This window comes from Oncorhynchus keta, chromosome 14, assembly GCF_023373465.1.
Source record: "Oncorhynchus keta strain PuntledgeMale-10-30-2019 chromosome 14, Oket_V2, whole genome shotgun sequence".
Taxonomy (NCBI): Eukaryota; Metazoa; Chordata; class Actinopteri; order Salmoniformes; family Salmonidae; genus Oncorhynchus; species Oncorhynchus keta.
In genome coordinates this window covers 47,989,986-48,007,326 of record NC_068434.1, presented here as the reverse complement: position 1 = coordinate 48,007,326, position 17,341 = coordinate 47,989,986, and the positions used below count along the sequence as shown (strand labels likewise).

The 17,341-nt window shown below is 43.8% G+C and overlaps 1 protein-coding gene and 1 long non-coding RNA gene across 3 annotated transcripts in view; one reads left to right on the top strand and one right to left on the bottom strand.

The window, feature by feature from the left end:
* Positions 1-1,837: 1,837 nt before the first annotated feature.
* On the bottom strand, positions 1,838-16,600 carry LOC118393546 (uncharacterized). The gene is made up of 3 exons (XR_004827570.2): positions 16,451-16,600; positions 3,119-3,311; positions 1,838-2,931 (listed from the first exon to the last, which is right to left on the bottom strand). It is a non-coding gene; the product is annotated as an uncharacterized LOC118393546 (long non-coding RNA).
* Positions 16,594-17,341, top strand: part of znrf3 (zinc and ring finger 3) — a 116,845-nt gene continuing 116,097 nt past the window's right edge. For both annotated transcript variants that reach the window (XM_035786301.2, XM_035786300.2), the window contains exon 1: positions 16,594-16,833. In XM_035786301.2, coding sequence (XP_035642194.1) covers positions 16,603-16,833 — 231 coding nt within the window. In that variant the 5' untranslated portion in view covers positions 16,594-16,602. The remainder of the gene's footprint in view (positions 16,834-17,341) is intronic.

Below are 17,341 nucleotides of genomic sequence, written 5' to 3'. Positions count from 1 at the left end.
TTGAGATCTGGAGACTGGCTAGGCCACTCCAGGACCTTGAAATGCTTCTTACGAAGCCATTCCTTCGTTGCCCGGGTGGTGTGTTTGGGATCATTGTCATGCTGAAAGACCCAGCCACGTTTCATCTTCAATGCCCTTGCTGATAGAAGGAGGTTTTCACTCAAAATCTCACGATACATGGCCCCATTCATTCTTTCCTTTACACGGATCAGTCGTCCTGGTCCCTTTGCAGAAAACAGCCCCAAAGCATGATGTTTCCACCCCCATGCTTCACAGTAGGTATGGCGTTCTTTGGATGCAACTCAGCATTCTTTGTCCTCCAAACACGACGAGTTCAGTTTTTACCAAAAAGTTATATTTTGGTTTCATCTGAACATATGACATTCTCCCAATCTTCTTCTGGCTCATGTCTAGCAAACCTCCGACGGGCCTGGACATGTACTGGCTTAAGCAGGGAGACACGTCTAGCACTGCAGGATTTGAGTCCCTGGCGGCGTAGTGTGTTACTGATGGTAGGCTTTGTTACTTTGGTCCCAGCTCTCTGCAGGTCATTCACTAGGTCCCCCCATGTGGTTCTGGGATTTTTGCTCACCGTTCTTGTGATCATTTTGCCCCCACGGGGAGAGATCTTGCGTGGAGCCCCAAATCGAGGGAGATTATCAGTGGTCTTGTATGTCTTCCATTTCCTAATAATTGCTCCCACATTTGATTTCTTCAAACCAAGCTGCTTACCTATTGCAGATTCAGTCTTCCCAGCCTGGTGCAGGTCTACCATTTTGTTTCTGGTGTCCTTTGACAGCTCTTTGGTCTTGGCCATAGTGGAGTTTGGAGTGTGACTGTTTGAGGTTGTGGACAGGTGTCTTTTATACTGATAACAAGTTCAAACAGGTGCCATTAATACAGGTAACGAGTGGAGGACAGAGGAGCCTCTTAAAGAAGAAGTTACAGGTCTGTGAGAGCCAGAAAACTTGCTTGTTTGTAGGTGACCAAATACTTATTTTCCACCATAATTTGAAAATAAATTCATAAAAAATCCTACAATGTGATTTTCTGGATTTATTTCCTCATTTTGTCTGTCATAGTTGAAGTGTACCTATGATGAAAATTACAGGCCTCTCTCATCTTTTAAAGTGGGAGAACTTGCACAATTGGTGGTTGACTAAATACTCCCCCCCCCCTCTGAACTCATTTGGCTCGGGGGACGCATTCAGTCCTCAACGAGGTCTGGGCGACGGTACTGATTTTGAAAACTATTCTAAATGTTTTATTTTTTATGCTCCCTGACTGTCACAGGAGGTTGGTGGCACCTTAATTGGGGAGAACGAGCTCATGGTAATGACCGGCACAGAATAGGTGGAATGGTATCAATTACATCAAACGCATGTTTTCCAGGTGTTTGAAGCCATCCCATTTGCTCTCTTGGTAATGGCTGGAGCGGAATGGTACCATTCCATTCGCTCCGTTCCAGACATTATGAGCCGTCTACCCCTCAGCAGCCTCCACTGATACAGGTCCATTATCATGTCTACACAGTTCCGATTTGGTTTAAGTCATTTTAAAGTATGAGTTTGATTATGCGATGTTCTTATGTTGAGTGACTCAAACATAACAAGATGAATGGGGGCCCCAAGCCATGACATTTAATTAATTATATTCTGCCTGACTGTCTAGTTCATTTTGGCGATTGTTTGTAAAAAAATATGTAAGCTGACACTGTTACTATACAGCCAGCTGTGTATGTTACTGAATACTTGCTGACATGTTTGAACTATTTGCTGCCATAGATCGTGTGTAACGCCCAGGGTGGAGGAAGAAGTCAGGAAGCAGAGAGTTCAGGGTAGCGCTACTTTATTTGCACCACAATGGTGAAACGACACCAACCCAAACAAATGCCCCAAACACGGGGAACTTAAACAGTCCAGCAAAATACAAATACACGGACAACCGTGACCTACAGCCGTGTACAACATGTACACTGAAAACAATCCCGCACAACTAGCCGGCTGGTAAATAAAGCCCAACCAATTATCCTAAACTAAACACAGGTGCAACTAATAAACAGAAAAGGGGGAAAAGGGATCCGTGGCAGCTAGTAGGCCGGTGACGACAACCGCCGAGCGCCACCCGAACAGGAAGGGGAGCCACCTTCGGTAGGAGTCGTGACATCGTGCCTTCAGAAAGTAGTCACACCCATTGACTTATTCCACATTCTGTTGTGTTACAGCCTGAATTCAAAAAATGGATTAAAAAGATTCCCCCCCCCCCTCACCCATTTACCCATAATGACTAAATTAACACGTGTTTTTAGACATTTTTGGTGGAAACCAGGTTCTCCTCTATGATTTCCCCTGTGCTTAGCTCCATTCCATTTTCTCCTGAAAAACGCCATAGGCCTTGATTACAATAATACCATAACATGATTCAGCCACCATGCTTGAAAATATGGAGAGCGGCACTCAGTAATGTGTTGGATTTGCCCCAAACATAACACTTTGTATTCAGGTGAAAAAGTGAATTGCTTTGCCAATTATTTTGCAGTATAACTTTAGTGCCTTGTTACAAACAGCAGTCATGTTTTGGAATATTTGTATTCTGTACAGGCTTCCTTCTTTTCACTCTCGGTTAGTATTGTGGAGTACCTACAATGTTGTTGATCCATCCTCAGTTCTCCTATCACAGCCATTAAACTCTAACTGTTTTAAAGTGGAACTATATCATGACACAAGGCGAGACCCAGATGCAGACACGGGGCAGATGGTTGGAGTCTTACAATGTTCATTAATCCAAAAGAAGTAGGCAAGAGAATGGCCATGGACAGGCACAAAGTCAAAACCAGGAGTCCAGGAGGTACAGCATGGCAGACAGGCTCGTGGTCAAGGCAGGCAGGCGGGTACAGAGTCCAGAAACAGGCAAGGGTCAAAACCGGGAGGACTAGAAAAGGGAGAATAGCGGGAGAAAGGGAAAAATGCTGGTTGAATTAGCACACACATGAATTAGCACACACATAAATACACTGGGGCAAATCAGCGACACCTGGAGGGGGTGGAGACAATCACAAGGACAGGTGAAACAGATCAGGGTCTGACAGTACCCCTAGGGACGCCACCTGGCGTCCTACCTGGCTGACGGCGGTGGAATTCGGTGATGAGGGCCGGGTCCAAGATGTCTTTAGCAGGAACTCAGCACTTCTCCTCTGGGCCATAACCCTCCCAGTCAACCAGGTACTGGATACCCCTGCCCCGTGGTCGAACCTTCAAGAGGCGTCTCACCGTGTACACTGGCTGATCATCGATTACCCGGGGGGGATGGGCCTGGAAACAGAAGACAAAGGACAGTGAGACACAGGTTTAATTCTGGACACATGGAAAGTAGGGTGGTTACGGAGGGTATGGGATTACACAATACAGACAGCAATTGAACGCAGGACTCTGGAGATGGGAAAAGGACCAATAAACTGGGGAGTCAGTTTGCGGGACTGAGTGGAAAGCCATACCCTCTGCCCAATGCGGTAGCGGGGGTTTGGTGTCCAGCGACGATCCGCTTGCCGACAATACCTGAAGTTGGTCTTGAGAATAGCCGCCCGAGCTCTTCTCCAGGTACGTTGACAGTGGCGGACAAACATCTGGACCGAGGGAACGCTGACCTCCTGCTCTTGTTCCGGGAAGAGTGGAGGCTGATACCCCATGGAGCAATCGAAAGGGCAGAATTTTATGGCAGAACAGGGCATACTCCACCCAGACCAGTTGACAGCTCCAGGAAGTGGGGTTGGTTGAGACCAGGCATCTCAAGGTGGTTTCCAGATCTTGGTTGGCTCGCTCCGACTGACCATTGGTCTGGGGATGGAATCCAGATGACAGGCTGGCCAACCACTGATTAGGGTTCAGAATGCCTTCTAGAACTGAGGACCCCGATCAGAGACCGGGTCTACTGGGAGTCCCTGGATCCAGAAGACATGCTGCACCATAAGCTGGGCCATCTTCTTAGCAGAAGGTAGTTTGGGGAGAGGGATTAAATGGGCGGCCTTGGAGAACCGATAGACTACCATCAGAATGACAGTGTTGCCATCAGAAGTTGGGAGTCCAGTGATCAAATCCAGAGATATGAGATCAGTGATGATGAGGGACTGTGGTAGTGGCTGGTAGTGACTGAAGGGAGGCCAGAAGGAGTTTGCCGTGGAGTCTTGTTCTGAGAACACACTGTGCATGCGGCGACGAAGGCAGAGACGTCAGGAACCATTGTGGGCCACCAGAAACATTGTCGGAGGAAGGATAGTGTACGACGGGACCCTGGATGACAGGTCAGCCTGGAGGAATGAGCCCATTCCAGGACCGGATTGGGTTAGGGACAAACAGCCGGTCTACAGTGGCAACGAGGCATGAGGTAGGAAGAATGGTTTCAGAAGTGAAGGGTGTGGCAGAGGAACTGTATAGGCGGGAGAGAGTGTCAGCCGTCACATTTTTTTGACCCTGGGCGGTAGGAAATGGTAAAGTTGAATCTTGTAAACAAGAGGGCCCACCGGACCTGCCTGAAGTTGAGGCGCTTGGCTGTACGGAGATATTCCAAGTTTTTATGGTCGGTCCAGACAAACAATGGCTGTTCTGCTCCTTCCAGCCAGTGCCTCCACTTTTCCAATGCCATCTTAACAGCCAGGAGTTCTCGATTGCCTACATCGTAGCTCCTCTCTGCAGGATTGAGACGATGGGACAGGAAGGCACAGGGATGAAGCTTTTGGTCCTGGGTAGATTGCTGGGACAGGATGGCCCCCACTCCAACAGCCAAAGCATCAACTTCCAGCACAAATTGACGCGAGGGGTCCGGATGGATGAGAATGGGAGCTGTTGTGAACTGATGCTTCAGGTCCACAAAGGCTTTGTCGTCAGCTGGGGACCATTTGAATGGTACCTTGGGAGAGGGGAGTGCCGAGAGAGGGGAGTGCCGAGAGAGGGGCCACCAGGGTGCCATAATCCTGAATGAAACAGCGGTAGAAGTTAGCAAAACCGAGAAACCGTTGCAACTGCACCTTGGACATTGGTTGAGGCCAATCCACCACCACCTTTCCAGGATCCATCTGAACATTGCTCTCAGCAATGACATATCCCAGAAAGGTGATTGTACAGCGGTGGACCTCACACTTCTCAGTGTTCACAAACAATTGGTTCTCCAGGAGGCGCTGAAGAACCTGTTTGACATGAAGTACATGTTCTTGGGCAGATCGGGTAAAAAACAGGATGTCGTCAAGGTAAACGAACACAAACCGGTCTAGCATGTCCCAGAGCACATCGTTGACCAAATCCTGGAAAGCAGGGGCGTTGGTGAGTCCAAATGGCATGACCTGGTATTCATAATGTCCACTGGCTTTGTTGAAGGTTGCCTTCCACTCATCCCCCTCGCGTATCTGAACCAGGTGGTAGGCATTCCGAAGGTCCAACTTGGAAAACATGGTGGCTCCCTGGAGAGGTTCAAAACGCAGAGGAGATTATGTAAGGGCTCAAAAATGTTTTACCATCGTGTCGTTAAGTCCCCGGTAGTCAATGCACAGACGCAGGGTCTTGTCCCCTTCCACAAAGAAAACCCTGCACCGGCAGGAGATGCAGACAGACGAACAGCCCCAGTGGCCAGAGACTCCTCTATGTACTCCTCCATAGCTTTGGTCTCTGGTCCGGACAGAGAATACAACCGACCCCGGGGTGGTGTAGTGCCTGGAAGAAGATCAATGGCACAGTCATACATAGCACGTGCCTTACTGAACACTTCCAGGAAATCATGGTATTCAGTGGGAATAGCTGAGACATCCACAGTCGTGCTAACATCATGAGGAAGACAATTTGGGGAGGCTGTGCTGCTTGAAGGCAGTGGGAATGGAAGAATGGGCTCCAACCCAGGATGGAGCTTGTGGTACAGTCAATCACCGGATTGTGCTTTTGTAGCCAGGAAAATCCCAAAATGACTGGAACATGGGGACATGCAATGAGGAGGAACTGTATAGTCTAACTGTGGTTACCAGAAACCCTTAATTGAACGGGCACAGTACTATGAGTGACTTCTCCTATAGAGCGGCCGTCCAGTGCCCTAGCATCCATGGGAACAGAGAGAGTCTGAGTGTGAATACCAAGCTCCGATGCAATAGTGTCATCCATAAAACGATCATCAGCCCTAGAGTCAATGAGCACTCAGCACTGTCTCCCCACAGCACAAGCACAAAAAAGGGTGTGCCGGTGATAGGAATTAGGGAACGCCCAGTCTGACTCAACATAGTGCTGGTACCCACTAGAGACAAGGGTTGCCTAACAGGGCAGGTAGCTATAAAATGTCCTGCCCATCCACAGTACAGACAACAGTTACTGTTCATCCTCTGTGAGTGTTCCCCAACTGATAACCTAGCTCTTCCCAACTGCAAAGGCTCAGGAGTATCCAACTCACCCATCGTAGAATCACGAGAGTGCTTCACGAGGGTGGCTTCGAATCCTCTGAAAAACCGCCTTCGTAAACTTCTCGATTCCCTCGAAGGTGAACGAGTCATAGAGGGTGCACGAGTGTGCCCGAGAACAGTCCTCCTCTCATTCCCTTAGGCGTCCATTGATTTTGATGGTAGGGTGATAAGGGAGTCTAGGTCCACCAGCAATTCCCAAGCAGCTAGCTCATCCTTTACATCCTCAGATAATCCGTGCAGAAAAGTATCGAAAAGAGACTCCGGATTCCAGGCACCCTCGGCGGCCAACATGCGAAAATCAACCTCGTAGTCTGCCACACTACGGGTGTTCTGACGTAAGTCAAGCAGTTTACTGGCCACCTTTCTCCCAGATACCAGAGACTCAAATACCTTTCTCACCTCTGCCATAAATTCCTCCAGGTGACCACAAATGGCAGATTGTGGCTCCCAAACTGCCGTAGCCCAGGAGAGTGCCCTTCCCGACATAAGCGTAATGATATACACCATCTTCAATTGGTCTGAAGGAAACGAAGATGGCTATAGCTCAAAAATGAGCGAGCACTGAGAAAGAAAACCCTGGGAGGAACCAGGATTACCCGAATATCACTCCGGAGGTGGTAAGAGGGGTTCTCGTGGAGCCGGAATAGGCTGTACAAACTCACCACAGGGAGGGAAAAAATTACTGGGTGATTGTTTTTTTCCCCAGAGGTGGCAGCCAGCCTTCGAGCTAACTCCCTGATTTGCTCCATAATAGCCTTTAACCCATGGTCATGGCGTTCCGCCAAGGAACTGAGTCCTTCCAAAATGCCTTGTAACAACTCCTCATGTCTCCTAATGGTGGCTCCCTGCAAGGAGACAGCGTGGCGGAGCTGGTCCAAGTCTGCTGGGTCTGTCATGGCCAGTTCGTACTCTCTTGACACAAGGCGAGACCCAGATGCAGACACATGAAGCAGATGGTTGGAGTCTTAAAATGTTTATTAATCGAAAAGGAGTAGGCAAGAGAATGGTCGTGGACAGGCAAAAAGTCCAAACCAGATCAGAGTCCAGGGTTTACAGAGTGTCTAACAGGCTCGTGGTCAATGCAGGCAGAATGGTCAGGCAGGCGGGTACAGAGTCCAGGATCACAACAGGGAGGACTAGAAAAAGGAGAATAGCAAAAAGTAGAAGAAGTGGAAAACCACTGGTTAACTTGGAAAAATATACAATACAAACTGGCACAGAGAGACAGGAAACACAGGGATAAATACACTGGGGAAATCCGCGACACCTGGACGGGGTGGAGACAATCACAAGGACAGGTGAAACGGATCAGGGCGTGACAGAACTGACAGTGTTTTAACTACTTTGCAGATATGAAACAAACAGACAATCATAATATCAGAAAAACATATCAAATGCCCAGTTTGCACTACAAAACCAACTTCATAAGAGGTTTAAAAAATAGGTTATATTTGACTCAACATTCCATGACATACACAAAGGCATTGTTGACAGAGTAGATGGATGCAGTTCAATGCATGATTAATAAAAAAAGATTCCAAAAAATATTGTTATCAGGTTGTAAATCACAGCTGGCCTGGTACATTGTTTACTGCCTCCATTAGGTATGCACTATTTCAGTTTCAATTCCTCAATATTTTGAACAAGAACAGACAAATGTAACTAAGGCTGGGAATGTCAATACAATTAGACTAGCAAGGGAAATGATCACAAGTCAGTCATAATGTGGCTAATAGGCTAGTGTATCTATGTACACTACCGTTCAAAATGTTGGGATCACTTAGAAATGTTCTTGTTTTTGAAAGAAAAGCAACATTTTCTGTCCATTAAAATAACATCAAATTGATCAGAAATACAGTGTAGACATTGTTAATGTTGTAAATGACTATTGTAGCTGGAAACAGCAGATTTTTTATGGAATATCTACATAGGCGTACAGAGGCCCATTATCAGCAACCATCACTCCTGTGTTTCAATGGCACGTTGTGTTAGCTAATCCAAGTTTATCGTTTTAAAAGTCTAATTGATCATTAGAAACCCTTTTGCAATTATGTTAGCACAGCTAAAAAATGTCGTGCTGATTAAAGAAGCAATAAATCTGGCCTTCGTTAGACTAGTTGAGTATTAGGAGTATCAGCATATGTGGGTTCGATTACAGGCTCAAAATGGCCAGAAACAAAGAACTTTCTTCCGAAACTCATCAGCTTATTCTTGTTCTGAGAAATGAAGTCTATTCCATGCGAGAAATTGCCAAGAAACTGAAGATCTGGTACAACGCTGTGTACTACTCCCTTCACAGAACAGCACAAACTGGCTCTAACCAGTATAGAAAGAGGAGTGGGAGGCCCCGGTGCACAACTATACAAGAGGACAAGTACATTAGTGTCTAGTTTGAGAAAGAGATGCCTCACAAGTCCTCAACTGGCAGCGTCATTAAATAGTACCCGCAAAACACCCGTCTCAACGTCAAGAGTGAAGAGACAACTCCAGAGTTGCAAAGAATAATCCATATCTCAGACTGGCCAATAAAAATAAAAGATTAAGATGGGCAGGAGAACACAAACACTGGACAGAGGAACTCTGTCTAGAAGGCCAGCATCTGTCCATACCCTGTTATTATATATTTATACTAAAACAAAATGTTTCACGAGCTGAAATAAAATATCAGAGAATTTTACATATGCACAAAAAGCAAATATTTTCCAAACATCCCCACTTTTATAGGCCTGGCATACATTTGTGTGCAGAGAAATGACCCTATACTTCCACAGTGAGCTCCAAAAGTATTGGGACAGTGATATTTTTTATTGGGTGTGGGGGGGCAGTAGCCACTTGGCCAGTAGCCATTGAAAATGCAGAGCGCCAAATTCAAAACTTTCATTAAGTCACTCATGTAAGATACAAAGTTAAGCTACACTCGTTGTGAATCCAGCCAACATGTCAGATTTCAAAAAAGCTTTTCGGCGAAAGCATAAGTTGAAGTCGGAAGTCAGAAGTTTACATACACCTTAGCCATAATATATTTAAACTCAGTTTTCAATGGCCAGTAGCCATTGAAAATGCCAAATTCAAAACTTTCATTAAGTCACTCATGTAAGATACAAAGTTAAGCTACACTCGTTGTGAATCCAGCCAACATGTCAGATTTCAAAAAAGCTTTTCGGCGAAAGCATAAGTTGAAGTCGGAAGTCAGAAGTTTACATACACCTTAGCCATAATATATTTAAACTCAGTTTTTCACAATTCCTGACATTTAATCCTTGTAAAAATGCCCTGTTATAGGTCAGTTAGGATCACCACTTTATTTTAAGAATGTGAAATGTCAGAATAATAGTAGAGAGAATGATTGACTTCCACTTTTATTTCAGCTTTCATCACATTTCCAGTGGGTCAGAAGTTTACATACACTCAATTAGTATTTGGTAGCATTGCCTTTCAAATGGTTTAATTTGGGTCAAACGTTTCGGGTAGGCTTTCACAAGCTTCCCACAATAGGTTTGGTGAATTTTAGCCCATTCCTTCTGACAGAGCTGGTGTAACTGAGTCAGGTTTGTAGGCCTCCTTGCTCGCAAAAACTTTTTTAGTTATACCCACACATTTTCTATGAGATTGAGGTCAGGGCTTTGTGATGGCCACTGTGATAACTTGACTTTGTTGTTCTTAAGCCATATTGCAACAACTTTGGAAGTATGCTTGTGTCATTGTCCATTTGGAAGACCCATTTGCAACCAAGTTTTAACTTCCTGACTGATGTCTTGAGATGTTACTTCAATATATCCACATAATTTTCCTCCCTCATGATGCCATCTATTTTGTGAAGTGCACCAGTCCCTCCTGCAGCAAAGCACCCCCACAACATGTTGCTGCCAGTCCCGTGTTTCACGGTTGGGATGGTGTTCTTCGGTTTGCAAGCCTCCCCCTTTTTCCTCCAAACATAACGATGGTCATTATGGCCAAACAGTTCTATTTTTGTTTCATCAGACCAGAGTAAATCTACCCCAAAAATACAAACTTTGTCCCCATGTGTAGTTGCAAACCGTAGTCTGGCTTTTTTATGGCGGTTTTGGAGAAGTGGCTTCTTTCTTCCTGAGTGGCCTTTCAGGTTATGTCGATATAGGACCTGTTTTACTGTGTATATAGATGTCTTTTGTACCCGTTTCCTCCAGCATCTTCACAAGGTCCTTTGCTGTTGTTCTGGGATTGATTTGCACTTTTCGCACCAAAGTACATGAATCTCTAGGAGACAAAATGTGTCTCCTTCCTGAGCGGTATGACGGCTGCGTGGTCCCAGGGTTTTTATACTTGCGTACTATTGTTTGTACAGATGAACGTGGTACCTTCAGGTATTTGGAAATTGCTCCTAAGGATGAACCAGACTTGTGGAGGTCTACAATTGTTTTTCTGAGGTCTTGGCTGATTTCTTCAGATTTTCCCATGATGTCAAGCAAAGAGGCACTGAGTTTGAAGGTAGGCCTTGAAATACATCCACAGGTACACCTCCAATTGACTCAAATTATGTCAATTAGCCTATCAGAAGCTTCTAAAGCCATGACATAATTTTCTGGAATTTCCAAGCTGTTTAAAGGCACAGTCAACTTAGTGTATGTTAACTTTGGACTCACTGGAATTGTAAAACAGTGAATTATAAGTGAAATCATCTGTCTGTAAACAGTTATAGGAAAAATGACTCGTGTCATGCACAAAGTTCATGTCCTAACAGACTTGCAAAACTATAGTTTGTTAACAAGAAATTTGTGGAGTGGTTGAAAAACGAGTTTGATTTATTTCAACACAAGTGTATGTAAACTTCCGACTTCAACTGTATCTTTTTACATAGAAATAATCATAAGGATTATGGCTCTAGATTGCAGGAAAAAGCTGTTCTCCAATTTCCAGTCATTATTATAAGCCGTCCTCCCCTCAGCAACTTCCACTGCATTCATGGTGAAATCTTAAATAATAAACTGACATGCGACTGAAACTCCACTGAGAGTACATGTAAATTCAACTCTCTAGAGGTTACTCTGAATGATCAGCTATGAAAAGCCAACTGACATTTACTACTGAGGTGCTGACCTGGTGCACCCTCTACAACCACTGTGATTATTATTATTATCTGACCCTGCTGGTCATCAATGAACATTTGAACATCTTGGCCATGTTCTGTTATAATCTCCACCCGGCACAGCCAGAAGAGGACTGGCCACCCCTCATAGCCTGGTTCCTCTCTAGGTTTCTTCCTAGGTTCTGGCCTTTCTAGGGAGTTTTTTCTAGCCACCGTGCTTCTACACCTGCATTGCTTGCTGTTTGGGGTTTTAGGCTGGGTTGCTGTAAAGCACTTTGTGACATCAGCTGATGTAAGACGGGCTATATAAATACATTGGATTGATTAATTGATTGAATTGGGCATCATTGGCGATAGTGGGCATGTAAGTAATCTATACCCAACCCTCCAGTAAATCGTGACGAACTCACTTACAAGACTCAGTTTTGGACGAACCTGACTATATCATCAAAATAATATGCTATTTACACTTTGTAGTCAATTTTGATACTTTAATACATTTTTCTGGCTCATATCAATGCCACATGGGCTGTTTTTCAAAAGGAGAAGTTGGTTTTCAATGGCAGTTGACCTTTAAAGACAGAGGAAGCGATTGATCTATACTGAACAAAAATATGAACGCAAAATGTAAAGTGTTGGTCCCATGTTTCATGAGCTGAAATAAAAGATCCCAGAAATGTTCCATTTGCACAAAAAGCTTATTTCTCACAAATGTTGTGCACAAATTTGTTTACATCCCTGTTCGTGAGCATTTCTACTTTGCAAGATAATCCATCCACCTGACAGGTGTGGCATATCAAGAAGCTGATAAAACAGTGTGATCATTACACAGGTGCACCTTGTGCTGGGGACAATGAAAGGCTACTTTTAAATGTGCAGTTTTTTCAAACAACACAATGCCACAGATGTCTCAAGTTGAGGGAGACTGCAATTGGCATGCTGACTGCGGGTATGTCCACCAGAACTCTTGTCAGATAATGTAATGTTAATTTCTCTACCATAAGCCACCTCCAACGTTGTTTTAGAGAATTTGGCAGTATGTCTAACCAGCCTCACAACCGCAGACCAAGTGTAACCACGCCACCCAGGACCTCCACATCTGGCTTCTTCACCTGCGGGATCATCTGAGACCAGCCACCCGGACAGCTGATTAAACTGAGGAGTATTTCTGTCTGTAGAAAGACCTTTTGTGGGGAAAAACTCATTCTGATTTTCTGGGCCTATGCCCTCCCAGGCCCACCCATGGCTGCATTCTGCTCATTCATCTGAAATCCATAGATTAGGACCTAATTTACTTCAATTTACTGATTTTCTTGAATGAACTATAACACAGTAAAATCGTTGATTTTGTTGCATGTTGCGTTTGTATTTTTTATCAGTATAGAAACAACCCCTAGACCCTATTCTAGACCATAGGCCCTACTCTGGGGTGGCAGGCAGCCTAGTGGTTAGAGAGTTGGACAAGGAACCGAAAGGCTGCACGATAAAATCCCTGAGCTGACAAGGTTATGCCCGAGCTGACAAGGTTACCTATTACATTTGTTCAGATCAACTTCAAGTTCCTAGCAGGTTAGCTAAGGGTTGTATCCCAATAATCTCCTTTCTCCTGAATTGTGCACTTGTTCACTCCCTTTCATTGATTTGGAAGGAAAATGGTGGTATGTATGGAAACACCCTCGAGCCCATTCCACCACGAATCAAATGCTTTAAAATGTCTGGGGAGTAGTGAACGATTGCACACTTGGGACAAAACCAGGGACTCATGTAATTGTGCTTGCAGGTCTTTTACAAACCAGCAGAGGGCAGGCTTGATGTAAAAACTTAAATCTACCGTTATGAGAAGCAATAGCTGCTGACTTGTTGACAAAATAAGTTCCCCTTGTCTACTGGTTTGTTATAATGTAGTGTTTTGATGTCATTGTATTATACCTGTTCAAAAATGATAATGCTACACTATAGCTTCATGTTTCTTCAACAACTAACCTCTATGGAAAAATAATCTCAATTTATTTGAAATAACTCGAGACGAGAGACGGAGCCAATGGAATGTTATATTGTGTTGATCATGTATTGGCATCTTGCGTTATTATATATAATCTGTATTGTTTAGGAGAACATGTCCGATAACTGTGGTCAGTGGTGTATACAATCAATGACAGACAGTGTTCAGAGTATATCAAAACAGTCTTTACAAATACTGACATTTGGGAAATCCCAGAAACATTTTTGCAGTTAACCAGGCAAGTCAGTTAAGAACAAATTCTTATTTACAATGACAGTCTACCCCAGCCAAACCAGGACAATACTTGGCCAATTGTGCACCACCCTATGGGACTCCCAATCACAGCCTGGATTTGAACCAGGGACCTCTTACACTGAGATGGTGTGCCTTAGACTACTGCACCACTCTGTGTAGTGTAGAGCTGCTATACCATTAAATATTTATGAAAATATTTTGATGGGCGCTCAAACAAACGGCATGTCTTACGTTTGAAAGCTAAGTATTTAATAATTGAGTGATTTTGACCACTTCAGATGACAAGACTAGAAATAGCTAAAGATTACTTTGGTGTGTGTGTGTGCGTCCGTGTATGTGTGTGTGTGTGTGTGTGTGTGTGTGTGTGTGTGCGTGCGTGCGTGCGTGCGTGCGTGCGTGCGTGCGTGCGTGCGTCTGTCTGTGTTGCAGGACAGATAGTCCACAGATGTGGACTTGATCACAATCAATGGCCACCAGGCAAAGGGGATCTGTTAATAATTGTCCTGCTTGAGGTGGAAGAAGAAGAAAAAAACATCTTCAGGATCAGCTTGCTAGCTTCAACTCCTTTGATTTTTTTTGCTCCTCTGCATTGCTGCCATTTGAATCAGAACATATGTTGACCAGAAAGCAGCTTTTTATTCCAAGGGCTGCTGCATTTTTTACCTAAAAAGGCCTCTAGTCCTCCATCTCATGCAGTTGGTAGAGCATGGTGCTTGTAACGCCAGGGTAGTGGGTTCGATCCCCGGGACCACCCATACGTAGAATGTATGCACACATGACTGTAAGTCGCTTTGGATAAAAGCGTCTGCTAAATGGCATATATTATTATTATAATCACCCTGCTACTCAACTGACAGAGTTGTGAGATGAGACCTTGCTTCTGTTTAAAAAAAATAATGTTTTTATTATATTTACATCTAGCACTGTGGATAATAAGGATACCGTCTCATTAAGTTGATTTTACACTTAAAATCATTTTACTTGATAGATCTATTTGCAGTTGAAATGAGATCAGTCAAGGATGAAAAAGCTGTTAACAAGATAGGGGTAGATAATGAATGCAGTTGTAATCTAATTAAATGTCACTTGATTCCAATTTAAAATCTGTTTCTATAATATCATACCAAGATATGTATGTGATAAATATTGTAGCCCATGTTGGCCTGCATTTTGTTAAATGCATTGAACAAATAAAATGTTGCACAGAGGTCCTCTGATTCAGACACTGGAATTATACATAAGATCTGCTTGTGATCCAGGCTGTCTCCAGCACCCAGGCACTGCCATGCCCCATGCAGCACACAAACAAACGCCTCTCTCACACGCCTGTCTGGATAAAGGATTCAAGATAAGACATCAGACTGGTCCTCCGTCCAAACACCATTATATTATTCACAGCAATATTATTGTCTACTGAAAAATAATCCATGTAACAATATACTTTATTTAATTCGTATTAGATAAAAAAAAAAAAAATACACTATATTTATGTTTGTCCTCTATTTTTGTGTAATTGTTTGTGTTATGGTTTGCAATAGTTTACTCACCTCAATCGTTCACAGTGTAAAAAAATGTCATGCAAAACTCGAACCCTATACATGCCTAATATTGGGCATCAATCTCTCCTACACCAAAGTGATGATGCATTTCTGTTACAAATAACCCTTGATATGCTTTAAACACCTGTGACAGCGGTTTCTCTCAATTACTGAAAGTACGTGTAATTAGCCTGTCATGCCTCAGTCTTAATAACAATTAGGGTAAGAACCCTTTGAAGATGAGAGGAACGCAGCTAGACAAAACACTGACATACCAAAATAACTGAATTATTTGGGCAACACTTTATAATACTTTTCATAAATAAGCGTTAATGAACCATTTATAAAGGCCATTATTCATGATTTGTATAAAGTGTTGGTTAAATTATCCCTTTTATTTCTTAAACACGAACACGCGGCATGCTTAGTGATCTATTCCTCAAAAACTACCGGCAACTACAGGCTGCGTAGTAACTTTCTAATCTCACAATAGGGGCAAATGTATCATTAATGTAACAAGTTACCATTAATGCCTAGTGACACAGATATATCAGAAATGAGATTGAAAAATTAGCCGGGTTAAATAATGAAGTGTTTTGAAGAGGGTAATGATTATTTTAAGGTCGTGTTCCTATCTTCAAGGGCTTCAATCCTGAGCGAATGACCCCTTCTAAAAGACAGTGTTTATGAATATTTTAATCATGTTGGCTGTTAAATCTCTTGTCCATAGCTAAACTAAACCTCGATTAGGCTATGTCAGCTCAAATGTATCACGTTTGATAAAATGTCTGGCTTCAATTCGAGGTATACTTGTCGACCTATTAGGCTCCTAAATAGGAAGTGTTAACGACGAATGCGCCGTGCGTCCTTAACAGAATGCTGGCACTCGAAAGCGGGGAGTGGAAAGTAGAGGGTCAGGAAAATTGGTGGGTGGGGATAACCCTTTTCGAAGGAAAAAAAACTAAAACAATCACGTGTTTGGAGATCAAAGGAGATCCGCTTTGTAGAGCTGGAGAGAGAGAGAGGGAGTGAGAAAGAGAAAGAGAGAGAGAGGAGAGAGAGCGAGAGAGAGAGAGAGAGAGAGAGAGAGAGAGAGAGCGGGCAAGCAAGCAAGCAAGCAACGTAATTGACAAGGCTGCAATGGTGAAATAAACACTCACGGCCAACGCACAGCTTTCGTTGCACAATTGCGAAAACACGGCGCTCTTTTGACGCATCGATCCCGCTTCAGATTCGATTTCCAGAATTTCAGCACCATCACCTAATCACGCTTGGAAATTATGTTCCGATCGGCGCATATCCAACCGGCAAGATGATGATTTTACCAAGGAGAAGGTTAGAGTGTGTAGCCGATTCGGTGGTCTTGGTGATCTTCGTGGTCACCACTTCTCTTGGAACGGTTTTCGCCAAGGATACGGCTTTTGTGGAAGTAGTGCTGTTTGAGTCAAGTCCAAATGGAGATTATACTACATACACGACGGGGTTGCAAGGACGATTCTCAAAGGCAGGAGCCACTATCAGTGCGGAGGGCGAGATCGTGCAAGTATGTACAACTCAGTTAAGTTGTGGGAAGGACATATACAATATGTTGCTACGGCCCTTTGCTTATCAGTATACTGAGCCTGGGCGGTCATTCTACTTCGCTACTCTACTCTAAAACTTTATCGAAGGGTGGGGAGGGGGGTGTTGAGTTGCACTGTGTGTGTTGTATGTGTGAGGATGGTACTAGCCTCCTATTGCTACCAAATGTGATTACAAGATGGCTTCTATCTTTTGGAACTCATTCACATGTACATTGCAGGTTCTTTTCGGGATAAAAGCTCAAATTCACCCAGAATCTGCCATGGCATATACATTCAATAACCTTTTTTTTTGTTATTTGTTATACATTGTTATTACACGTGTAAACGTTCCCAGGAAAATCATAGAAGTTGTTCATCACAACTTGATCAGAGTTACAACTGATAGATGGTTGGTCACAGTTCCATCAAATATTGTCTGGGAGTACTCAAGAATAACGTCAAATAACGTCTAATGATTTCATTCAGCAG